The sequence below is a fragment of the Rhipicephalus sanguineus genome, unplaced genomic scaffold (genome assembly GCF_013339695.2).
Source record: "Rhipicephalus sanguineus isolate Rsan-2018 unplaced genomic scaffold, BIME_Rsan_1.4 Seq12653, whole genome shotgun sequence".
Lineage (NCBI taxonomy): Eukaryota > Metazoa > Arthropoda > Arachnida > Ixodida > Ixodidae > Rhipicephalus > Rhipicephalus sanguineus.
The window spans coordinates 1-26,596 of record NW_023614567.1 but is presented as its reverse complement, the minus strand read 5'-3'; the positions used below and the strand labels follow the sequence as shown (position 1 = coordinate 26,596).

At 45.6% G+C, this 26,596-nt stretch overlaps 2 protein-coding genes and 2 long non-coding RNA genes across 4 annotated transcripts; all 4 read right to left on the bottom strand.

Moving 5' to 3' along the window:
* Positions 1-1,363: 1,363 nt before the first annotated feature.
* On the bottom strand, positions 1,364-7,649 carry LOC119376526 (uncharacterized). The gene is made up of 3 exons (XR_007414597.1): positions 7,470-7,649; positions 7,060-7,140; positions 1,364-1,624 (listed from the first exon to the last, which is right to left on the bottom strand). It is a non-coding gene; the product is annotated as an uncharacterized LOC119376526 (long non-coding RNA).
* A 4,334-nt stretch (positions 7,650-11,983) lies between these two features.
* Positions 11,984-12,972, bottom strand: LOC119376528 (uncharacterized). The gene is made up of 2 exons (XM_049411435.1): positions 12,217-12,972; positions 11,984-12,160 (listed from the first exon to the last, which is right to left on the bottom strand). The coding sequence occupies exons 1-2, from the start codon at positions 12,970-12,972 to the stop codon at positions 11,984-11,986; spliced, it is 933 nt and encodes a 310-aa protein (XP_049267392.1).
* Positions 12,973-12,977: 5 nt separating this feature from the next.
* LOC119376525 (uncharacterized) lies at positions 12,978-14,543 on the bottom strand. Its single transcript, XM_037646324.1, has one exon. It carries the CDS (start codon positions 14,541-14,543, stop codon positions 12,978-12,980), a length of 1,566 nt encoding a protein of 521 aa, XP_037502252.1.
* Positions 14,544-20,211: 5,668 nt separating this feature from the next.
* LOC125756559 (uncharacterized) lies at positions 20,212-20,602 on the bottom strand. Its single transcript, XR_007414596.1, has 2 exons — positions 20,489-20,602; positions 20,212-20,427 (listed from the first exon to the last, which is right to left on the bottom strand). It is a non-coding gene; the product is annotated as an uncharacterized LOC125756559 (long non-coding RNA).
* Between the last annotated feature and the right edge of the window lie 5,994 nt (positions 20,603-26,596).

Below are 26,596 nucleotides of genomic sequence, written 5' to 3'. Positions count from 1 at the left end.
CACGAGAGGCATTCGTCGGCTGCCACTTGTCACGCTTTATCCTCACTGTCCATAAAAGTCTTCTTTTAGGATCCCTTGGGAAAGAAAACATCTTCCAACCATTCCTAGAATGGTTCGTGCACTGTGGCACGCAACATCCAGTCATCCTGCGGGACTCGCGGCGGAGCAGACGGGCGCCAAGGCGGTAGGCGCAGCATGCACGTTTAACCAAAGCGCGGCGTGGGCTAAAACATGGCGGACGCGCGAGTCGAGGCGGCGTCGACCCTTTCAAAGAATGACCGCACTCTAAGCGGGGGCGCGCGCATCGAGGCACTCTAGCGCAGGCGTGATGGCGGCGGTACCTAGCGGAGCCACGCACAGTCATGTTTACAAAACTTCTTTAAAACTTTGCCTTGTAATACGCGTGGCTGGTTATAGTTTAATGCAGAAGCACGTTTTTATTTACTACTGTGTACTACCGTGGCAGCGTTATTTTATTTTAATTAGGCTTACTGAGGCCTTCAATCCCCGCCCGTACCAGGTTCGCTGCAATCGTTTCGACGGTAGCGACGCCCCATGGCTCGGACGCCAAACTGCCATCATGCCTCGGGCCTAGGAAGTCTCCATGACACCAGTTGCAGGAAGCAGGTGGCGCTTCGCGCAGTCAAAAGCCGAAACCGAAAGCTATCCTTGAGCGCCTCCCGTCATTTACGGCCGCCGACCCACTCACTTCGATGAAAAGAAATCGAGAGAACTTTGCTCCACGGGAGATGTGGGGATTTTTGCTGTATTTTAAAACACTTATGCGCCATTTGGCTAAAATAAAGGTGTCGAATAGTGGTTTCTGCATCGAATTCTTTCATTCAGCAGCAATTTTTACCCTTGAAGAAGACAAGACTGCTTGTCGAAACGCTGACACCAGCGACACTCCGTGTCCAAGAATTTTTCACCTTTTCAAGCCTCCATCTTCCCCTGAACTTCTGCCGTTTTTGGATTATCATACTGGCAGGGTTTTGCAGCGCGCGAACAGAGGAAAAAAGGACAGAGTAGACAGAGAGTTCTCAGTTTGCTGGCTAGAGAAGCTCCAGAAATTAATCCGATGCCATATTATGCAGATTTCCCTTTAGTTATCACTTTTGATAGAAGTTATGTTGAGGCATAAAGACATTGTGCCACTGGGGTGTAACAGGCTAACAGTGAACAGCTAAAACTTTTGATTGTGAAATGCTGGCATGGTACAACGCTTTGACTAGGGTGTCACTGGAGCCAACATTTCGACAAGACTTGTCTCAAAGTTGCAGCCACGAAGACAAGTACGCTTGTCAAAACAGCTCCAGCATCACCCCGTGTACAGTAATTTTTCATATCAGCAAAATCGGTGTTCTTTTGTCCAAAGAATTAGTTAATGCTGTTTATTCCGACATGGCACTCGCTTAATCCATTGCGCTCCAGACAACATAAGCATTTTCAGTCGACTCATTTTCATTAGTAATGTTGCATGGAATGCGTTATGCTGCGCTTCCAAAAGTAAATGCAAAATTTCAACAAATGTTGTTGATCATAACCTTTATTGTAGCAATTTCAACCATTATCCTGGCCACTTGGCACAGGAAGAGCAATGGAATTGATGACTTTGTCCAAAAACCTGCACGCAAAAGGCACAATAAATACAAGGTGTCTCCATCGAGCAGGCATGTATCACCATTCACCACAACAAAAATCGGAAGGCTGACTTGGCAAACGCACAAGCACAGCAGCAATACTTTGTCGAATTGTCGAACATTTGTAAATGCCAAAAGCAGGGGCGGTTGAACAGCTGATTTTGTCTCACTTAATGAAGTAAATCTAGATATGCTAAAGAATCTAGGGTAGGCAAAATTAACGAGCTCCTCCACAGCACTGTGTGTGACAATCATATTGTGGTTTGGGAATATCTGGAATTCTAATTTCATCTTGCACACAAAAGGCATATTAAATTAAAAAAATGTCAGTCAAGCATGCACATACACCTGCATACCAAAAAAAAACAACAAGAGGCTATAGTTTGGTCAAAAGACAACAGACGATGCGGCACAGGGTGACAGAGGTTTAGGGAAAAACTCAGCCTAGTTGACAACATACTGAGAATTTTTTGCACATAAGCAACACGAGGAGAAAAATGGAGGGACACAACACATGCACTAACTTTAAACAAAATCGTTTATTGCACACGAGGCAAACATTTATACAGTGTTGGTACCCTCACACTGCACCAAGAAGCCATGCACAGAGATTTGTATTTTTCCGCTTCATTTTTACAAGACGTACGTAACACTAATCAACTAACGAACTATTGCACAATCAAGAAAGCAGATTCTTTATCCGACAGGGACAGAGTGCTAACACGATTGGTACCCAATTTTTGCAATTCCTGCAGCTAATAGTATTATAAATCTCGTTAGTTCAGCTCTGTTGGTTGACAAAACCTTTGTGTTCTGTAAGAAAGGTTCACACATTACAATGCTATCTTAACCTATCATTCATGCAGCTGCTTGTTTGCCCAGCATACTGCTTACTGCAGAAAAGAGGTATCAGATAAGCAGCAGCTTGTCTACATTCCGCAAACCACATCCTATATCGTTTTCTTACAAGCAGTTTTCTTCCGTGCTTGACTGCAAATTCTGCAAATTGAGTTCAGCTTTCATAGAGCTGGAAAACTATTTGCACATTTGTATGTGACACCAACCTTATTATGTAATGCTAAATTTTGTGCAAGTATGGCACATCAGCTATTCTTTTTTGAGCGACATCACTGTTGGAACAGCCAACTAGAGCAATGGAGCGGTACTTCCTAATTTAAGCCTTTTACGACTTACACTTCTGTTTATGCGACGCGTTGTGTGTGAACCTTTCCCATGTGCTGTGTGTCCTGTTGAGTTGTTAAGCTATCCAACTACCGCTATGGAAAGGATGGAGTCACGTGCTAATATACAAGTAGTTTTTCAGCTCCATGCAAGCTGAAATCGATTTGCAGAATTAGTAGTCAAGCACCAAAGAAGACAATTGCTTGCACAAAACGACATAGGACATGCTCAGAAGCTGTCGTTTATCAGATGCCTCTTTCATGTGGTAAGTGGTATGTCAGGAAATGGGCCACTGCATGAATGATAGGTTAAGAGAGCACTGTAATCTTGTGAACAAATGCAACGATGGATGGCTGGCGTCACAGTGTAGGGCATGAGAGTATGAACCTTTCTTTCAGGACACAAAGGTTTCATCAGCTAATAGAGTTGAACTAACGAGACTGATGATAGAAGCTGCAAAAATTGTAAAAGTGGGTACCAATTGTGTTAGCACTCCGCAACTATCCTTCTCGAATAAAGAAGTGACTGTATTGAATGTGTAGTAGTTCGCGAAGCGATTATAGTGTGCCATATATTTTGTCAAAATAAAACAGAAAAAGACATATCTCTCTGCATGGCATCTTGGTGAAGTGCTAGGGCACCACCACTGTGTCTATTAGTGCCTTGTGTGCAATAAACCATTTCGTTGAAAGTTAGTGCAGACGTTGTCCCTCCCTTTTCGTCCTTGTGTCGCTTATGTGCTAAAGATTCTTGCCAAGTGAGTTGAGGTTACTTATGAGTACAGACAGGAAAAAAGGTATGTTAAAGGAGTACTGACATGAATTTTAAAAATTTTCGGATTGATGCTCTAAATAAAGATACTGGTGTCGAGAAACCTAAAACGAGTATTGTGGTGCCTGGGAATGCATCGTATATATTTTATTTATCGTTACCTTAGAAAGACACTTTTGGTTTCGATATCGAGGGGGCGGCTTCTCGGTGACGTTTCATAGCAGTGTGATGTCAGGGGGATACAGAAACTCGCGATGTACTAGCGGCAAATCCATCATCTGCCCGTGGTGCACATAAACAACGATAAGTTAATTGTCGTCCAGTGACCCTGACAGTGATTTCTACGATATAGGCTGCATGCAGGATGCAGAACTTGCAAACTCGGGGGAACTGTCTTGACTCGTCAGGATAATGTCCATTGCACTGTGGCTGGCTTGCAGATGCTCAGCGACGAAAACTTCAAAGTCAAATTAAAATATTTGATACGTGTTCTCAGACTCCGGTGTGTGGACATCGTTGACACTGCATACCAAGGAAACCAAAAATGTCCCTTTTGCAATGTCTCAAAATCGTGTCAGTACTCCTTCAAAATTAAAGCATTTTCAACCACAAAATACACATAAGCGCAGCAGCGAAACATTGGTAAACAGCACTAAACTTGTAACAGCCAAAAGCAGGTGCAACTGAACAGTTGATATTGTCCCACACAGTGCAATTAAATTTAGGTGTTTTATGGAATCCCGGGTAGGCAAAATCAACGAGTTTCTCCACAACAGTATGTCTCACAATTGTGACCTGGTTATGGAATTACCAGAATGCTAATTTCGTCCTGCATGCAAAACGCACAATGAAGTCAGTCAAACATATGCATGCAGCAGCTTATCCTATGTTTCAGAAATTACGACAAATCGGAACATTTTCCAAGCATGTTTTTGACACTTTCTGCGATGCCGCAATGGTTATTTATACCACCTGCACAAATCCTTATAAGTGAAACACACGGTGTCTTTAGAAATGTTCACGCATCTGAGGGCAAGCTTGTGAAGCATTTGCGCGTTTTCAAAACCTTTAGTACCGATGAAAGTGCCATCTGCATTATACGTTTCGTAGCAAGCCCACTTTTGTAGCTGCCGAGCCATTTGTTCTAGAAAGTCTACATCGTTATCAGTGCCACGGTGCAGTTAATAGGTCCCCAACTGCTGCAAGTTCATAGGTAGAAGGGTATGGCACACCAGCAGGCGTTTCTTGTGTGAGGTGGTACCGGACATAATACACCTATGCTATTTAAAACTCTGCATGCCTTAGTTGGTTACTTGTTTTGTACTGAGCGCACTATGACAGTATGTACTTACAAATGCACATTATCATTTTCATAACCACTGCTATGTTTGTTAGAGCAAGCTTACTCTCTCTTTGCACTTTGAAAGCTCGACACCTTGGCAGACATCGCTTGGTGTTTAGTCAATTAACTTTTTTCCAGACATGCAGCGCTGCACTTTCCCCTGATGTTGGACTTTGGCAAGAGGATGCGCCAGCCAGCAAATGTCCACTGGAATGTGAATGCACCGTGCAGAATTTGCACATTTTCTCCAAACTTGTTGACTATCTTCTGTCCTGATCGGTTGGGACATGTTAGTGTGCACACCGTTGAACCTTCGGCAAACATTTCACAAGGATTTAATTGGCTTCAGCCCGTGGCAGGAGCACCAGAAAGATGGTAGACAAGGCTGCTATCTGAAAGGCTATGCCTTACCACCCTGCAACTGCCAAATTAAGCATAGCACACAAACTCAGTGCACCGATTCCAGACAAGGTAATTGAGCAGCCTTTCCCTATACAAATAAACTAGTTAACAACATGAAAAGTAATACCGAAGGATTCCAACATAAATATGCAGATCTTATGCGAATTTGTCTTTTTTTTTTCGAACGTCGATGAATTTGCATGGAGGTAAAGCATCACCTTCGAGATTGGAGTCCAGGAACTCACTTTCCAGCTTTTTCTTCCTTCAGAAACTAGGCAACTAACAATGCCGAATGCTGCTTTGAAAGATGGTGACGATAATACTGAAACTTTCTGCAGTATTTGAACACATATGGATCTCCGGTATGTGCAAAATCTATCTCATACAGAAACGTACCCATCCCTACAACATGCTTTCTATAACAAACAACGGAAGAAACTGTTGATGTACTTGATGTCTTGAGCCTCTAATTCATGATAGAACATAGCATGCAATGGAAGAATTAGGAAGCTTGTACATTAACTGCTGACCTAAAACAGCCAGAAAATATTCCGGTATGTCGGTGTTTGTCATAAGAGCCATGCTAATACATGGCAATAGCAGATTGTAATGAAACTGCCATGCTTTCATCTGGGCTCTTTGGCTCGCTCTTGCTAGTAATCTTAGCACTGTTAACGATTACAGGAATCTAAAAAGGAAATTTCCTTTTCCTGGAGGGCTATTGAAGACTGAATGACACAGTTATGCCCTGCCTTCTGTATTTTGCGGGCCTCGAAGATTTCGCGTGTCAACTGGTCGTGGTGGCGGAAAAGAATCCTCATTCTAGAAAATTCTGGGGTGTACCCGCAATGTTGGCAGTGCATTGCCAAGTGCGTCGAGCAAACATTACCTCTCGGGGAATTTTGATGCTCCCTCAGTTGCGAGTTTACGCCTCGCCCCGATTGCCCAATGTAAACACTTCCACACGTGAAGGGTATGCTGTACACAATGCCAATGGCACAAAAACATTCGTGTGCTTAATGGAATATGAATCCTTCACCACTGGGCCTTTTTCCGCACTGCTGTGCAGATATCACCAACTTTATTCTTGGCTGCGAACACCACTTCAATGCCATGACGTCGTCATGAGTTTCTTGCCTTGTAAGAGCATGCGCAGTAAGAGTATATTATGATGTTTCTTCAATAAACTTTTCAGTTGAAAGTCAGCACTCCTGTCGTGTCTACTCGTCCTTGGTCTCTGTTATTTCGCACTGTTTTGGCTCTACCAGCTATGAATTATTACCAACTCGCCCAATTTTCAATCGTACTAACCTGTAAACCTTCGGCCTAGATTTCTTTTACTTTGAGCGGTAGTCCTGCCCACGGTTTTTGAACCACGAGAGCCCTATTGTATGTGTTAGCCTCCTGTAAAGCTTCGAACAACGGCTTGAAAATAAAATTTTGAATCACAGTGCAAGTTGCCCTCATTAAAGCCAGACCGATGCAAAAGCTGTGCCCCCTTGAACTTCATGTCTGGCTTCCTGGCAGAGCAGTGGCTGTGCCCATTAAGCTAATGGAAGAAAGCCCATGAGCAGTGAAGTGGGGACACTACGGCTCATTAGTTTTATTAAATGCTTTTTGTTTAACGTTGGCAGATCAATTTTTGTGCACTGATTAGTACACCACTTCTGACATATTTCGCAATGGTCAAACGAAGAATATGCACGCACAAAGTTTACTTACATACAGCTCTACAGCTCCAACTTTCTCCATGGGCTCGGATCCAACGCCAAAGCGTTACGACTGCACTCGCAACATGGACACCTGCGCAAATAAAAGCTTTTTTGCACACTAATGTACAAGCGAAGACCTAGCTTATTGCATTCGTTCTCATAAGTGTGTCACAAACCTTTTACTAGTTCAACTCTAGGGCAAGAAAGTAACTACAAGCGGTATTCAACCGTTTCCATACAATAGCGTGAGACGGAAGCTGCATAAGTTTCTGTCGCACAAATTGAACGGTGTTCCCAGGCTACAAGAAAATACAAAAACTGTCACGATGAAAATAGTTACAAGTAGAGACGCGTACTGCGTGGAGAAATTTCATCGTCGCGCGTAGAAAACATCGCAGAACAAGGAATGCAAGAACTTACCTTGACGTGAGTTGACACCGGCGCGAAGCGCGTTTAGGGACAAGTGGAGCTAGGGGCGTTCTCCTCCTCAGTACCTAGGCCAGCGGCCGTCTTCAGGGAGAAAAAGTGCCCAGAAGCGCGTTTCAGGCGCTATCGGATGGCGGCGCGGCGGTCGCTCCCTGTAGTGGCCACGAAAAAAAATGTCGCGTGCAGCACCGTGTCACTCGTGCGCGCAAACCCCAGTGCCTCGGGCAGAGTAGTGCCCTCTCGCTGGCGGGGCACAAACAAGGAGGTTTAAATAAAACTTGCTGGAGTGGAGGCCGCCTATACTTACCAATGGGCCGCAGTGAAGCCGCGCCGCGCGCGCGGCGGCCATCTTGCCATAGGCAAGAAACGGGAGCCAAAGCGCGCCCGCCGCGCTGACCGCGTCTTTCCGCCGTGGTTTTTAACGGTTATAATGGCAAACATTAAGGGAGAAGTTGTCAAGAATAAGAAGCGAAATCGCAGATAAGAATGCGGTCAGTTTTATTCTGTTTCTTTTGGCGTTTTCCTTGCAAGCATATGCACACAGAAGGGCCTGTATCACTGTTGTTGTTTTTTTAATAATTATCCTCGTAAGAGCAGACCTCACTTCTCGGCATTCATTTTCCTGTTTATTTCGTTCGTCATGTGACGGAGTCTTATGCATATATGGAGTTCGGCCACTTTCTTTGAGCGGAATATAAATGTGGTTCCAAAGCACCACACTCGATATGCTCATGATATATATATTCGTCAAGGCTTGAAAGCCATCTCTTTTCTCAAGACAAGCTCGAAATCTCCAAAAAGAATAGTTTTGGCTTTGCATGGACGTGCTTCAAGGGCATTCAGCTTGCAGTCGACACTATTTCAATAGATAGCTTTTTCGATACTATTTCGTAGGCTCGCGGCCGCTCTCTCTTACCCTGTCAATGAATCAATTAAAAACGCCCAAGTGGCATACATCATATGTTTAAGCCAACGAGCATAGTCTGTCATCATGCATTCCAGTCCCAAAGTCCGCATATCTAACCGTTTAGTCGCCCACAATCTCAACATGTTTTCTCATTTGTCATCAACAATCAAAGTACAGTAGAGTTTTTGTGCGGCATTGGGCTAGCTTTTTCGTGACAGTGACTCATCTGTGAAGCCAGCATTTCCTTTGATGGAATTCTGTGCACCGTTCTCGTATAGAGCGCTCTGCTGACAGTGCGCGATTAAACTTCGTGCGTACATACTCATAAGCTGATGGAGAATAGAAGTGCAGCGTTAACGCAAACGCCCGTAGCTCGGATGGAATACGTGCCTTTCTGGTCTTTTCGTGCCCTATAGGGGTTGCTGTATGTATGGGAGAAGGCTGCAGTGAACATCGCCCTGCCCTACTCAGACATTAGCTTTTGATCCTTGATCTCCTTTATTATCGCTTGAGGATCGAGCCTCGCTCTTTTTGGTTAGCGTGCAATTTTTCTGCTGCAGAATTTTCATCTTGAGCTGTTTTATCTCTTCTTGGAAAAGATGAAGCATTTCTTCGTAATGCTGCCGTATAGGTGATGCAACTGTCACATCTTCAACAACATTTTTTCAATTTGAACGCATCTAACGGCCGGAGTACCCCTGGGCGATCGGTTAGGTCGCTTTATTTACAGATGGAAAGAGCACTGCACAGTTCAGACCTGCTGGTTTTACTCGCTGCACTGCATAAAGCAAATACAAATATAACGAAAAAATGCACGAATGTAGGAAAAAACAGGTCCTTGTATATTGCCCAAATGACGTTACTTAACCGTTGCGAGCTACTCTTTTATAGCACGAACAGGGCAACCGATAACGAAATCTCGCCTATTTATATAATTTCAATGAATATCAAGCGGTGCGTTATTTTCCTATTCGCGCTCCGCACCAGTGGTATCAACAAGCACAAGAATGTGTATCACTGGGTTTTGCGAGTGTTTTACAAATGCGTCAAGCACAGCTACTCGAAGAACTCCCCCCAGACAACACTCGACGTCCCGAGGTCGTCCTCAAATGGTACAATCGTCCTCGCACATTTCTCGATGTCCTTGGTACGTATTGAGTACGACACGAGCTGGTTTGGCCCGGAAACGTCTTTGAGAGTGCTTTCTGAGGACAACAAGTTGTCCTGAAAAGGTTCTTCCAGATACCTTTTGGGGATGACAAAAGCAATATCGAGAGCGCGCTAGCAAGTTGTCCTGAAAAGGTTCTTCCAGGGACCTCTTGGGGATGACAAATGCAATGCATGCACTGAGCGCTTACATATGATTCAACGCGTCCTTTTCGCACTAAGTAGATGCATATCATATGTGAAAATTTTCTCAGCACGTTTGTTTCACACAGAAATTGCATATTTTCGCCTCGTTGCTTCTCTTTTGGTTGAAAAGCTTCAAATTACGCGTTTCGCTTTCTGAAACACAATTAATTAATAATCTTGGGTATCGAAGCTGAAATTGCGAAATGTTCGTTTAAAATAGTGTGTTCCTAAACGTGGCAGCCATATATTAGTGAATATCCGCCGCTGAAGCGCGTAATAACAAACTAGCCACTGGCAACCATTGACCATGCGTTGCCGTTCTGGATAGTCAAGTAGCCAAACCAGCCAAGCCATTCCAAGTCAACTGACTGTCAAGATGGGATCTTGCAATGAAGGTGAGTGCAAACCGCATCTTTGTTGTTTGTGTGTACAGTACAGTTTAGTGCACAGTTAACAAAAGTAAGATGTCTGAAAGTGCAAATTGTAGACGTCGACGGGAGGTCAATCGCCGTGTTGATGGGTGCTTCACGTTACTCAACGCTCTGACTGGTGCTCCAATGAATGGATCGGCACCAGTCGAACAAATCGCGGTGAATTGTGTTTCGGAGAGTCCCAACGTGAATAACGGGGAATCGAGGTCTGCGTCTGACACATGGCCCGACCTCGGGCAAGTGAACTCGATGACCGTGTCGAGTGCACTGGTGGGCTGTCTGAGCGGAGCCTCTAACACTAATGAGTGCACTGTGCACGATACACGTGGTGATGAGGACATTGTGCCAGACTTCCGAGGAAGTTTACAAACATGGGCCATTGAGTCGCAGTCGTCGCATGCTGCGGTGACATCACATGAGACTGTCACGAAATGTAGCATTGTTCTACTCGCGACAGCATCTGGTTCCTTTTGCATGTATTAATCCTTTCATTAAAATCGTAACTGCCTTTTTTGACGTCTTTTTTTTTTTTGCAGGAGTAGCCCGGTACAGTAAAACATCTTTGCAAATTTGTGTTGAATGCCTTAATATTGCTTTTCTTTTCAGACACTGCCTCTGACTACTCGGACTTGGATGCCTGAGAAAGCGGTCCTCATAACCAGTCGGGACTAATTACTGTTTAAATAAATGAATTTCAGTCAACAAGCTTTGTCTGTATTTTTTGTCATAGTCAAGCACTTATTGTCGCCTCTCCGTTTCTTGACGCAGTATACATACACAAGACCTCACAGAGGTGTTTTTCCTTTAATGTATGTAAATACCTTGAAAAGAATAAATCATATGTAGTAATACAAAATATCACAGCCTACGGTACCGAACCGGCTGCACAATGGTTGTTCTGAAAACATACTAAAAAAGTCCTGAAATGTTGTTTTGAGGACGTCCTGAGGTTGTTATGAGTACGGACAACAGGACTGGATTAGTGCCATTCTAGTACCATAACAGGACGTTCTGAGGATATCATAATGTCCTCAAGGTGGCATACTGAGGATGTCCTGAGGTTGTTATTGTGTTGTCTGGGCCAGGTCGCAGCCTAGTCCGGTCGAAACAATTTGGCGAAAAGTGCCTCCAACATATGCGATCGCCGTCTTTTGGCTTCCAGACTTCCCGTCAAACAGCTTGCCCCGACGTGCTTCGAACATTTGAGTCCTTACGAAACCGGTTAGGAAAAAAGAATGACCTTCAGATGTGAAATTAGAGACAGATTGCGGGCTGTCAGCATATGGGCATATAGAGAAGTTTTCATCTAGCTCGAAATGTTCTGCTTACAACTGAAACTTCATCCGAGAGTACCTTTTCGCTCGATTTATACAGCCGTACGCAACGCACAATGTATCCAACAACGTCCGGACGCCACCACGCCAGAGAACAGCCAGAACATCTATGCGGCCGCTGCAGCATGCGTTGCGGAAGGCGCGCTTTCTGCCTATGGCAAGATGGCGGCACGCGGCTTCAGCTGAGGGGCGCGTCCTCCACTCCAGCAATTTTATTTTAACCTCCTTGGGCACAAAGACGTACAGCGTAGCCACGGCCACCTGGATCGGGGCGCGCGGCAACACCGCCGCGCGCCCCGATCCAGGTGGCCGTGGCGTAGCACAAGGTGGGGGATGGTTTCCTCTTCCTGCTCGCACACCCGGCATAAAGCCCTCGTGTCGTCGGTAGCTTCGTCGAATCGACGGCGGTACACAAGTGTTCGCAGTGCCCCAGCCCGCGCCTCAAACAAAAGGCCGCTACCCCCATTTGTGTCGTAGATGCGCTCATTTTCTATAACACTTTTGTGCTTGCGGTACTCCGTCAATGTTGTCTTGGAACACATCGCCTTCCGCCACTTTTCGTTTTCCTCTTCCCGTACTTGTTCTTGAACGGCCCGAGCCCATTGGCACTCCCTGGTTGCCGTCACGGGCTTCGCGAAGAACCCGAACTTTCGGCGGAGGCTGTGCAACCGCGCAGCCCATTCAGTCCTCGTTCCGGTCAAGTGTGTGTAGCGGACCAAGCGCCGTGCCCACCTGCGGTCGTTCATGAGACGCAGGCGGCCCTCGTAGGCGATCTTGCTCCTGGCTTCTCTGGCCTCATACGACGACCACCCCACGTCTCCTTGAATGGCCTCTATGGCAACTCGTCCGTGGCAGCCCAACGCCAGTCGACCAACCTCTCGCTGCCCTCGCTCCAGCCACTGTCTAGTTCCTGACTGGAAGGTCAGCACAGCATTGGCAAACGAGAGGCATGGGACGTGCACACACTTCCACATTTCTCGGACCAGCAGGAAGCGGTTGCAGCCCCAGAGACTTCGCTTGCGCAACACGTTCGCCGCTTTGCGTGATGTCTGACGGATGTTTTCCTCGTGGATGTCCAGGACATGGCTCGATGTGCTCAGTTGAACACCGAGGTACCTGCACTCATCTCTCCACGGAATCTGCCCACCCTCCGGCAGCGACACCACCGCAGATGTGCCCGTGCCTGCGAACACCAGCACCGCTGATTTCTTGGCGTTGAAGCGCAATCCGAGTTTGCTCAGGTGATTTGCCGATAGTGAGACGAGATGCTGCAGGTCTCCCAGATTGTCAGCCATTAGAACAATATCATCGGCATATACCAAGCCCGGCAGTCTCCAGGGCACGGGTGTTCCGCCATAGGAGTGAGCTAGCGAGAATCCACCTCCATCCTCCAGCAGCATCCTCTCCAGGCTGGCTGTATACAGCATATACAGCAGCGGCGACAACGGGCAACCCTGTTTGAGACCTCGCATCACCTTCACTGGTTCAGCTTGAGCTTCGGCAAAGCACGCAATAGTCGGCGCAGTAGACTGACCCATGTCTTCGGCATGCCAATTTGTGTCATACAGTGAAACAGCGGGTCATGCGGTACGCTATCATAGGCCTTGGCGACGTTGAGAAAACAAGTGTATAGCCCTCTATTCTCCTTGCGTGCTATCTCGATAGCCTGTGTGAGCACAAATACATTGACCTCCAGGCGCCGTCTGATTCGGAAACCATTCTGTAGCTCAGTCAACTTGTCGTCGTGTTCTGCCCAGCCGCTCATCCATGTCTTTAAGATTTGTGCGAAAGTTCGGTATAGAACACTTGTAACTGTGAGTGGTCTGTACTCACGCAGCAGCCCTGCATCCCCTCCTCTCTTCGGCACCAGGATTACTCGGCCACATAGCCAATCCTCTGGTATCGGTTCTCCTGTCATAATGCCCGAGAAGATGTCCGCCAATTTCTGCCTTGCCTCCTCCCCGAAGCATTTGATCAGCCCCGCAGGTATGCCATCAAGCCCTCGGGCGGTGTGTGCTCCTATACGTGCAATCGCTCGGTCTAGAGCTGGACGGGTCACTTCCCATTTCACGTTATTTCTCAGGCGGTATTCATTTATGGGGTGGTATTCGATTGAGTCAATCTCCGGTTCGCCGCTGCCGACATCGTACAGTTTACGCATGTGATCCGCTAAGTGCCTGCCCATGTCAGATACTGGTTGTCCCGTATCCTCGTGCCGGATTTGAGGTACCTTGGCTTTGCCATCTAGAGATGACACGTAGGTCCAAAACTTCCTGGCCCCGTTGCGACCGTCCGCTGTGAAAGACTGGAGTTGACGGCTATTGTGCTCGGCGATTTTGCTCTGGACAATTGTTTGCATAGCCTGTTTGCAGGTTAGGTATTCCTGCCATGCTTGGAGAGCATCACTTGCGGAAAGGGTTTTCACAGCTTTCCTGTGCAGGCGGTTCGCCGCTTTTCGCTCATCCAAGGCTTTCCGCACCTCTTCATCCCACCATCCTTTTCGCCGCACCCCTCCACGGGAGTTGGTGCGAACTTCGTATTGCCGCATTAAGCGCTGCAGTTCCTCCATGTACTCTTCATACTTAAGAGGTTTGGAGGTCTGCAGGTTGCTGTCGAACTCCTTAGCAATGTCTTCATAGGCCGCCTCAGGTAGGAATCGTTGCCCAGGCTTCCGGTGTTCTCGCTCTTTTTTGCACCATGTGGAGGAGCAGATAGTTAGCCTGATCCTGTTGTGGTCGCTCCCAATGCTGAAATCTCCCTCCTCATCAATGCTGATGTGCTTGACTTGACACGCCAGTCGCGATGAGACAAGCACACAGTCGATACAGGTACGACTGTTTCTGGCACACCATGTAAATTCTCCTTCGCAATCTGGCCGAAGGTTTGCTACATTTAGGTTGCGCCTCCTTGTACATTGCTGCATGAGGTCCCCATTGAAGTCTAGGAAGCCATCAATTTCTTGGATGTGTCCATTGAAGTCTCCAAGAATCAGCACTTCACTATCCGTCCCCCAGCGCTGGATGTCCTCACTGATGCACTGCATAACTCGAACGTTGCCGTCGTGTTGTCCATTCGTGACCGTAAGATAGAGTACACACGCGATTGTAGGAGTCCCCGAGATCGCTCCACGGATCCACATGTGTTCGCTACACTGGCATTTTAGTTTTTCCCACACTTGCCCACTCCGCCATAGAAATCCTATGCCGCCACCTTTGCGTGCTTCCCCTTCGCGGTTGTTGCCGGCCCACTGCCACAGTGGATTAACCGGTGGCTCCTCCAGTTCCAGCTCGGGGCACCGCAGCGCCACATTGCGGCTCAGTTTCAGTGCATACTCCCTATACGTGTGGGCACGAGTCTACATGAAGCCTTGGATTTAGGGACAACAATGGAAAGCTGAACACGTCCGCGATAGAAATATAAGTAAGAGACGGGTAGAGTATTGGTGGCAGAAAAGTAGAGATAAAGAACAAAAATAATTAAGAGGCGGAGAGATGGAGCGTGAATTTATATTTTTTGGTTTAACATAATTTAATCAATGTAGATAAGGTAAAGTTTGGGGTTCTTTACCCGCGATACGATAATCGCGATTCGGCCAGAGGCCGACCACCAGGCTTGTGAAGAATCGGCACCGGAGGTGCCCCGTCAGCGACGGTCGTGGTGGCGATTTGCAGGCAAAGGCTCGGAGATGATGGAGAATGAAAGGTATTAGGTCAACATGAAACAAGGAAGCTTTTTTTTTTCTTAGAGCCTGGTGGCAGACATGTCAACGCCCCGTTTTAAAGGGGACGCTCATAGCATCCATCCATCCATCCATCCATCCATCCATCCATCCACGATAGGCTGGTGCTGAACGGCCGCGCGCATTACGAAGCTCATAAATTCGTGTTTGCAACCGAGTTCAATTGCATTCATGCTTTTCGCAGGCTTTCACTGGTACAGGGGGATGGAAAGAAACGCGAACATACTGGCGCGCTGTTTTCATCACGCTCTGACCGTGGCGGCATAAAAAGATGCTAGATGTTTTTTTATTGTATCATGGATGACTCCGTCTTTTCATCAATCATCCAGGCTACAACTACTTGAAAATAAATGTGAAACAGCAAGGAATGTAGATGCCACACTTTCGCGTTTCTTTCCATCCACACTATGTATTCCGCAGGCTTCTCGTGTTAAGGTTGACGCCAACTGCACTTTACGATGTGGTTGAACCACAAAGCGGCACCCACACTGAAATGATCCTGGCGAACGCAGGGCACGACGACCACACAGAGCACTCTTGACACCTGCACTCACTGATCTTTTTACAATGCATATACAGCCTAGAAAGGCCAAGTGCTTTTGTACATTGTGGTAGGTACACATGCATACAAGAAGTTCAGAGTGCGCTAACACGTACAGCATACAAACTGCCCTTTGAAGACGTGCATGACGTACGTGCCTATGCAAACACGCCATGGATAGCAGACGACACAGGGAGCCATCCACACTAGGTACAGTTCAGCCAGGGCGAATAGGCTTGACTCAGGCTCGAGGCCAACCTGTGCCCAAGCCTGACCCTGGCCCAACACGGCAATTCTTTACCTGCCTTGCGCAGTGCTCTACTACATATCAAATTATGTAAACAGTCTTGCTGCCGGAGAGACCCTTGGAAGGTTTTAATTTCCAGTCATTTTAATCAACATTTGATGGTCCTTTTTTTTTCCGTCATTCCTATTTGTCCCTCTTAGAATATTCATACAAGTCTCTGCTTTTCTCAGTATGGTTAGCAATAGAAAGAAGCATGCTCAGGGGTGCACACATGCTTGTTCTTAAAGGGGGCGCATTCTATACACAGTGTTCATAAGGTGGCTGTGCTTATGAGTATGCCCTCTGTTGCTTGTTAATATATCCATTGCTGATTGCTTTCACTTCCTTTAATATTACAAAATACAAGCCCTGGTCATCTGAGCAGTGGTGGTTAAGTGTCTCACCTTAGCACAATAACTTCAATAGCATTGTGTAACATGCTGAAGATAATGTTTACTCTGCTGGACCACTTGGTGAACTGGTTCGTTGTTGCAAACCTGTTTGCAAACTACGGTAAATTTTATTTCACTAATAATAATATCTGGGGTTTAACGTCCCAAAACCACGATATGATTATGAGAGACGCCGTAGTGGAGGGCTCCGGAAATTTCGACCACCTGCGGTTCTTTAATGTGCACCTAAATCTAAGTACACGGGCCTCAAACATTTTCGCCTCCATCGAAAATGCAGCCGCCGCGGCCGGGATTCGATCCCGCGACCTTCGGGTCAGCAGTCGAGCGCCATAACCACAAATTTTTATTTCACAATACCAGAACAAAATAAAGATCCAACAAAATGTGTTGGGGTTCTGATCTTTTTTCAGTCTGACGGCGTGTTTATAACAATGTCTAAATTATATATGCTGCACTTATTTCAAGGTGTAAATGCATAGCACCACTTGCCTACTACAGCAAAGGTCAGATTTATTTTATTTTTTAGATGATGTTTGTAGGACATGCATTTTCCACCTGTGAAATGATGTCAACAAAGGGTGGATGACAAAATGTTTTAATATTGTCTTTGAAACTGACAGTGGGTGCTTCCTCAGAGTTTATCAAGGCTCTTCAAATGCCTCACTTGATTAAAGAAGTGGGCGTAGTTTGCTTTTGTTCGTAATGTTGCTTTTGTTGTAAACAACAATCATTCAATGAAATTTTCTTCCGTACTTATCAGTGTAGAGAATTGCACAACGAACGCTCCAGTACTCCACAGAAATAGTTGGTACAGAGGGCCTTGCTGTGCATGTAATATTTGATAGGCAAGTGTACATACTTTCACCAAAATTTCTTGACGAGTAAAAAAATCTCGACTCTCAAAAAAGAAAGAAACAGGCGCACTTTGAAAATGATAGCATGGCTGGTGGTGCATCTGGGTGTTGAGAAGGGTATATTCCAGTGAGTTTTTCATATTTCACAGCTACTAGAGATGACAGAGATGACTTGCTGCAAGCTGTTACAATGCGTAGTTTGCACAAGCCCATGTGGGAACACTAGCTTGAATTAGGACACAAATTACAATTCAGGTTACACAGGTAGATCAGTGATTGCGAATGTCCAAAACATCAATATCATTGACAACAGCACTTTGGACATTGAAATATAGGACACAACTTGCCACTCCCAACAGGGCATTCTAGTACTAGCTAGCCTGATGATTTAAATGATTGCTTAGTATTATTGAGTCGCAACTAGTAATCAAGCATTGCTGTATACTTTGAGAGGATAAAATACTAGCTTTGCATTTATATGCGATATCATTTTTGACATTAGCCTAGGTGGTGCATCCAAGCAAAGATTTCCTGCGGCCTCAAAGGCTATGCAACTTTTGGGTACAGCATGCAAAGCATTCAACAGCAAGAGCTGGACCACATCATGGCCGTCATGTTCACAACAATGCATACTTCACATCTTCTTCTAAATCTTCTTCGCATAATCTTCTCTTAAATGTGGTATTTTCTTGGCATGGAACAAGCACAGCAATGTTTCTGGTATATTGTTTCCCTTTAATATTTTACAGAATGCTTCAGATATAGTACACAGACCCTACTGCTGCTGCTGAGACATAGTTGGCCTTCCAAGGCTGTTGCCATCTCTTTGCCACAGATTAGCTTTTCCCACTGGAAGCCAAGCCGCTCTATGATTTTGAAAACAGATGACTGTTACGTGGCCCTGGCTAGTGGCTAAGCTGCCTTGGTGTGACTGTATGCATCTTTATGAAAAATTCGTAAACAGGGGGTGTGGACTGCTTGTTGAAAAGTCGGCCTCTGTGTACGAATTTTTCATCACAAGCTTCCGTCTTCCCCTCGCTTTTCTTGTATGCATCACTTTTGTCAAAATAGCTAATAATACAACAACGCAGACAATTAGAATCTCATCATTTCATGTATCACAGCATGCATTGTCATATAACATACAATAAAAAATAGAGCCAATAAAAATGAGCACATTTCTGCGGCAAATGCCAACTGTCAAAATAGTGCAACAGAGCTCAAGATTTTTGGCAGCACAATGTTTGCTGCAGAAGGTATAAGTGTGTGATAACCAAGAAATAGTTTAAATTGAATATAGTAGCTAACTTAACTTCAGCAGATGTGTTATAATTGTGGTCAAAGGTCCTTACAGCTGGTAGGTAGAGTTGGTTGAGCAATGCAAGCACTCACACACCTTATGGAAAAAGGGCTGCTAATTTACTAGAGTTTACTGTAGCCGAAAAACTGCATACATATTGTCACAAGATCTTGTGGCTTTCAAGTCCACAAAAAATCTGCATGCTTAAGCCAACTCCGGTGATTTTTCGAGGTCAAGGAATTTCAATAAAATTCGCTGGGTACATTCCTTTCCACGTTCCCATCATTTATGCCAAGTTATAGGCTGGAGAGATGTGCAGATTCATTACAAATGAATTTTATTGATTGCCCCGACTCTCTCCACCTTGCTTCCAGAATTATTGGCAACATTGTGTGCGTGATGTCACTTTTGGCAAAGTGGAAGTGACGGAAACGAGGTGCCACTACAACGTCTGCAACAATTATGTGTGTTGGTCAGCACTTCGTTGGCTGGGTGTGCAAATTTCCGTTCCTTGTGACTGTGCGTGCGATGGGTGGCAAGTGCTGTTGCGTTGTGGGCTGCACACGATTCCCCATACAATTACCTTGAGAACCACGAAACACTCACATCTAACGGTTACCCTGCGTCTTTTGTTTTAGCTAGTAGGGCCAGTTTACCGCACGGAAAGTACGGTAATACTGTACCGGCTGAACAGTGCACATACATGAACATTACCGTACGGAAACACTTTCCATAACGTATACAGGGTGCACAGTGGCCGGGCTTATCGGTATACGGTGAGCTGCGCATCATGCGAAAGGTGGCTCATACTCGGCTTATATTAAATTCTTTCGGCTCTACCAACGCGATGTTGAACGCCGCTTTGCCGAACTTATGCACTCTTCCCGTAGCAATATTAGGAAGCATTAGTTAGTCCGCAAGCTTCTCAGCGATAGCATTTTACCCGATTGCGGCTGATCCGCCTGGACAGGTGGCGCCATCTGGCGATGGACATGCGCAACCACGCATGCAAATAACTAAACAGGTGTGTTCTACTTCATCGAAGAGGAATGGCGATTTTAGTTGGCCTCCAAATGTGTCCGAATCGCAGCTGTCATTTTCCGACAGCTCCGAGCAGCTTGGGCGCGTAGCACGGTCAGTCAAAGACATGGTACGGCTGTTGCGACGGGGTCACCTTACCCCTGAGCGTCTGCTCTTCGCCGCTTTCGCAGCTTTCACACTACACGCTGGCAGGACCAACATGCCTTGCACGATTTCCAGTTTTTGCCAACTTCTACGTCACGAGAAGACAGTACTGCTCGGCTGGGTTTCGGTTCCGGTATAGAGCTTTCTTGCCTATTTAAAATTATTGTCTAATTTGCCAAGTATTTCTGCTATCGGACCCATGACAGGAGTGTCCCAGGAACATAAAAGCACCATTACTTTGACATGGTAAAAAAAAATCACCGGAGTTGGCCTTCAAGCAGATGAAATCATTGGTTCTTGCAAATAACAGTGCATCTCTGATGTGTCGATATTAGGAAATACCTTTTAATAAAACACTATAAAGACTTTCTTTGGCTTTGCCTGTGTACTGGAGTGCTAGCTGTTGCTTTAAGGAAGAGCACAGAATGAAATTTCAGCAGAACAACTTAAACAATGATTTCTTGTGACTTAGCCATCAAGAGAGCAGGGCCTTTCTTCCATGGTGAATAGCAGCACTGTCTCAATTTTCAGCTTGAGCCACTTGAGTAAATCTTGATCTTGGCAAACAAGGAAGCGCTCACTGCCCGTAAAACTTGCTACAGATTCATCCTGTGAAAAACAAGATGCTCGTCAGTAGAGTAGCCGTGGCCACACAATAAGAGCAGCTCACCTGTCTGACCTGTATGACAAGGCTGGTGCCAGAAATGAAGGGCACCGAGACAACATCCTCCAGTCGGATGCTCCACTGGATTGCCCAGCCGCCCCAGGGTCGACATTTCTCCAAAGAAACACGTGCCTAATAAGAGTATGAAAAACAGGGCTTGCACAGGCACTTGCTGAAAGGAAACAGTGCACAGCGAAGAAAATCTGTACAATTGTCCTTGTATTGTGTGCACAGATTCCGATTTGCAAAGTTGCAAACTAAAATCAGTACATTTTGCAGTCTCATGGAAGCCTACAGTGAAACGGTGGTATCGTATTCTCTCAAGTATGTCAAACGCTTTCTTTTCTTCTTTGTGATCAGAGAAAAAGGACATATTTTGTACATCTCCTCCTAAACCTTGCTGTCCCAAGGGCTTAGTTGATTTGTCAGGACCAATGTGACTGTGGCTACAGGCAGAGGTGGGGGGAGGGGGGGGGGAGGGGTATGACGAACTTCCCTCTCTCTCTTTCGCAAAAGATGGGGTAAATTGGAGATCACTGCAAGAGGCCTGCAGTAGACATATGACGGTGATGATGATATGCTCAGCGACACACCATATTAATGAAAACTTTCCTTCATAAAAAGAACAGTAGGATCAAGTTAAACGGCAGCCTGCACAAAATGGTCATTCTTTTGATAAAGAATGCTTCCAAAGCTAGCTGAGATGTGCAGCTCTTGCCATTCTAAAGTCTTCCAGAGTTGTGGCTCACTCGTCTGCTCATTAATACGTAGTAGATAAGTCTGGCTGATGAGATCTGCCCACATGACAATGGAATGGAGTAAACCACTCCGAATAAGCATTTTAAGAAGGCACATTTTAGGGGGGCCTTACACTGTACATTCATTAAACTTGAGCACAGATGCAAGGACACAACTCTTGCACCAAATCACAAAATAATCGGAGGGAGTCCTGTCTGCCTACAACCTTCTTGAGGTTTTGTAAAACCGAGTGCATAGATGGCATTATTTTAAATGCGAAGCATTTCTTAGCGAACTTCTGCGACTTTGAGCGTATCCGTCGTCCGTCCGTCGCTCTGTATGTCTGTCTGTCTGTCTGTCTGTCTATCTATCTAGCCGCCTACGACTTTGTGCTCTCCTGGCCGTTTCGTTAATCGGATGTATACCGAAATTGGTGTGTCATAACATGGCCTTATTGCGAACATAAATGACAGGCCATATCATGAAAATCATGACACGCATGTCATGAACAACATGATTTACATTCCACGGCCTTTGGGCTCCCTGGCCGTTCCGTTAATCGGATGTATACCAAAACTGGTGTGTCATAACATGGCCTTATCACGAACATAAATGACAGGTCATATTATGAAAATCATGACACGCATGTCATGAACAGCATGATTTACATTCCACGGCCTTTGGGCTCTTGCGGCCGTTCCGTTAATTTCATATATACCAAAATTGGCCCGGCGTGGCAAGAGTTCATGACAAACATAATGACAGGTCCTAACATGCAAATCATGACGCGCATGTCATGTGCAGCACGATTTACATGACATGGTCTCGGGGCGCTCGCGGCCGTTTAAATGAAGGGATGCATACGAAAACTGGTATGACGAGACATATCTGTATGACGAACATAACTGACACGTGGTAACATAAAATCATGATATGCATGTCATGTATGACATGATTTACATGCCACGCTCATGGCGCACTTGCGGCCGTTTCGCTAGATTGATAAACACCAAAATTGGTACTGTGTGATGTGACTTTATGAAGAACATGAATAACAGGTGGTAGCATGAAAACCATGACATCCATGACATGTATGTCATGATTTACATGCCACGCTCATGGTGCATTCGCGTCCGTTTCGCTTGCGTGATATACACCAAAATTGGTGTTACGCGACACGACTGTATGACGAACGTAAGTGAGACGTGGTAGCATGAAAATCATGACATGCAAGTCATGTACGACCTGATTTACATGCCACGCTCATAATGCGCTAGCGGCCGTTTCACTAGATTGATATACACCAAATTGGTATTGCGCGATGTGACTGTATGATGAACATGAATGACAGTTGGTAAGATGAAAACCTTGACATGCATGTCATTTATGTCATGATTTATTTGCCACGCTCATGATGCATTCGCGGCCGCTTCGCTAGCTCGATGTACACCAAAATTGGTATTGCGCGACGCGACTGCATGACGAACGTAAATGAGAGTTGGTAACATGGAAATCATGACATGCAGGTTATGTGTCATGATTTACATGCTGCGCTCATTGTGCATTCCTGGCCGTTTCGCTAGCTTGGTATACACCAAAATTGGTATTGCGCGACGCCACTGTATGACGAACGTAAATGAAAGGTGGAACGTGATAATGATGACATGCATGAAATGTACGCCATGATTTACATGCCATCTCAAGGCGCATTCGTGGCCGTTTCGCTAGATTGATATGCACCAAAATTGGTATTGCGCGATGTGACTGTATGAAGAACATGAATAACAGGTGGTAACATGAAAACTATGACATGCATGCCATGTATGTCATGACTTACATGCCACGCTCATGGTGCATTCGCGGCCGTTTCGATAGCTTGATATACACCAAAACTGGTATTGCGCGATGTGACTGTATGATGAACATTAGTGACAGGTGGTAACATGAAAAACCATAATATTCATGTCATGTATGGCATGATTTACATGCTCTACTCATGGTGCACTCGCGGCCATTTCGCTCCTTTGATATACACCAAAATTGGTATTGCGCGATGTGACTGTATGACGAACATATATGAGAGGTCTTAACATGCGAATCATGTTATGCATGTCTGTACGGTATGATTTACATGCCACTGTCATGTTGCGCTTCCGGCCGTTTTGTTAACATGATATACCAAAATTGGTATGGCATGACACGAGTGCGTGATGAACATAAACGACAGGTCATGATATTATACCAGAATATGCTTTCATTGGCATGGTGTACACTAGATTGTGCATGCATGCGTGCATGGCAAACATGCGATATATGGTGGACTAGATGCCATGGCATGAATGATTTCATTTCGCTCAAAGACAAACAAGGCGCTCTTGCAGCTCTTTGGCTGCTTCGCATTACATCAATCATTCCACAGTGCGTGGGATCTGCTGAATTTTTTCATACCGCATTACGACATGTATAGATGGCATTATTTTTTATGCCAATCACAGAGGCTTAGCATTCAAGCTCCACGCTTTGCTCCTTGCAAGAGAGACTCGGCCACTTCAATGGCGACTTTGTTAGGAAAGCCCTTTGACATGAGGTGCAGTCAAAACTACCTTGCATGAGATGTGGACGTCATTACGGATTCTATACAATGACACATGATAGCTTTTGAAAATTTGTGACTCAACAGGCAGCACATGGAAAATATTGCCCAGCATACGTGGTTAGCATCAAATTCAGTGGACTTTTCCTAACAGTTGCATCGCCACCGTGTGTCCGTGCAGTGTACCGGGGAAAAAAAAAGCACTAAACTCGGTCGTCTGCTTCAGCGGCAGTTCAGGATTGTTGAACGCACATTGTTTGTCGCTTCATGACATGCCGTCTCCGGACAATGTCATGCTGTATCGTCATTCTTACATTGTGTGGGTCATCATAGGCTAAGGAATAAAACCACATTGCATCTACCAAGATGTCATGCGACACGCTGAAGTTAGCAGAAACAATGTAAATAATCCTTCGCCGACAGCTCACGCTGCCTTTCACTGTGTGTCAGCGGTGTTGTAGCTGTGGAAAACGGCTTTGGTCGTACCAAGCTTGCACAGAGCAAGCTCGTAATCGAACAAATTACTCTTGTATTGGAAGAATATCACGCACAAACGATCCTCTAAACTGTACAGATCTGTGTGAGGTGTTTTGATAACCCACGTTTCTCTACGCTTTCGTCGTTCGGACTTGGACTATATTTTTTGCATGGACAATTAAAAATATGAGATACGTTTCTTTCTTTTTACATTAGAATGCCAGTTTCTGATCGGAATGCCCTAACATTGGTTCCAACCGTAAGCGCACGAAGACGGGAACAAGAAGACTTCAAATGATATTCACTGCGACACAAACGCAGTAAATTTCACTTGGAAAGTACTACGCCTGTGGTCTTCTTGTTCCCACCTTTGTGCACTTACCGGTTTCATAATGTCCCTGTACAACTAGCTCGGACCTGCCTCTGATCCGTGGTTCTAAGTTCCCACAGCATTTCTGTGCCATAGTACATGTCTCTGTGTGAAATGTGTTGCAGTGCTCCTTCCCACAGCTCCCGTCTGGTGACCGCATTAACACAACTCACATGATGCCATGCAGTTCTGCACAAAATGTGGCCTACTCTAACGATGCTTGTTTTCTCGGACATGGCCGTCGAAAGCAGACTTTGATATGGTGGTCGTCAGCCTGCTAGTTTTGACTATGATTCATGGGCACTCTTTCCAAGCATGCACTTTTTCTCGCCATATTACACATTACCACATCTCGCCACGCAATGCTCAAGTGATATAGACAGTTTTTGCCGGTGACGCCTAGCTGTTGTGTCCAATTCTTTTCTGCTGTACCCGCTTTCTTCTGCGTGCTAGCTGACCCAAGAAGAGTACAACAGAAATGAAAAAAAAATTGCAAGTGTGTAGCTTGTGACCATCTCCGCCTATCGCGTTTTCCTTTAATTTATAGCTATGGTTAACATCACACCGAGTACAAAGTATGGCTTAGGGAGCTTTTAATTATTTAACAAGACATAATAACTATTTTGGAGGCGTGAGATCTTGGTAAGTGCCACGATCCTTTGTTTCAAAGGGTCCCTAAAATTGCCTGTAAAAGCAGTAGAGAGATTTTCAGTCGTTATTCTGCGGGCCAGAGTTACTAAGACAAAGCCAGCATGGCACAATAAAACATGCCACTTGAAGCTGTTCACAGCGCATTGTGTGCAGAGGGTGTAAACCATTTCATGCCCTTGCAGTTGCTCTCACTTTTAGAGAGTGAAATGTGTACACGCTCATAGATCCTTATCACAACGTGGAACATGTATGGAGGCAGCCATTGCCAGCGACATCACCCTCCTGTCTTTTTAAGGACCAAACATGGCCCGTTTCTCTGTAACCTGTATAATGTTAATAAACAGTTCCAAACCCACACATGGTGTCAGAAGCAGAGGACCGAGATGACGATTCTAAGAGGACCATGTAGCAAAGAAGCGAGCACAGGATGGCATCTGCAAAGTGAGTCAACGTAGTTGCGAAGGTGCAGGAGAAGAAAACGGGGTGGACATGGGCTGCGCCCGCCCAGCCTCGGGATCTTCAGCCCCAATAAGATAGGCTCCAAAGCTACCACTGGTATGCAACTGCGGTGCAACTGAACAAACAACCGCCGGAACTGCAAGTTGCCAACTTACGACCGCAATCGGGTCCGAAAGTGCAGATTTTCAAGATGTTCGCACTGAGCGAGGCGGGGAAAGCAGGATGTGGAAGCCTAAAGGTTAAGTTCAGGAACACTTTACATTGACTATCAACCCCGCTTTGAGCAGTACAAGTTAACAAGAGGAAAGCAACAAGAAGGGCGAGCTTTACAGGCTTCCTACAACAAGCGAGGTTGCAGGCTTACAAGTGCCAATTTGGAGACCTGACTGCAAGCGCCTGAGAGACCGGATCATCGTAGGCATTCAAATGAGACGTTCGAGAAAAACTTCTTAGTGACCCAACCATCGAGCTAGAGAAGTGATCCCACTTGTGCCGAGAAATGAAAGGCGATGCTACAGCTGAAAGAAATGACGGCGAAAGAAATAAAACGCTGGAAATGGTGAACACAGAAAAAAAGAGGTGCCCAAGTCAGCAATACAGACTTCAAAAAGCATTGCAAGTATGCGGATACACAAACTGCAGAAAAGAAGGCCCAAATACGGCAAGACCATGCACTGTGTGTAAAAGGTAGCTTATGACACACAGTGCAGCCTTGTCCTGTGCATTTCCTTTTGTGCTCGTGTTTGAAATGCTGGAACCCTTCACTACTCGTAAGGTAGGCCATTTGCGCTGTGTGCGCAACTAAAAAAAAATTTTTAAAGATCAG

Excerpts from the sequence above, each read along its gene's own strand:
- LOC119376525 (XM_037646324.1), bottom strand. The coding sequence starts at position 14,543 with ATGCAGTGCATCAGTGAGGACATCCAGCGCTGGGGGACGGATAGTGAA.
- LOC119376528 (XM_049411435.1), bottom strand. The coding sequence starts at position 12,972 with ATGCGAGGTCTCAAACAGGGTTGCCCGTTGTCGCCGCTGCTGTATATG. Across the intron at positions 12,161-12,216 it reads GCAGGTGGGCACGGCGCTTG|CCTCCGCCGAAAGTTCGGGT; the intron begins GTCCGCTACACA and ends GCGGTTGCACAG.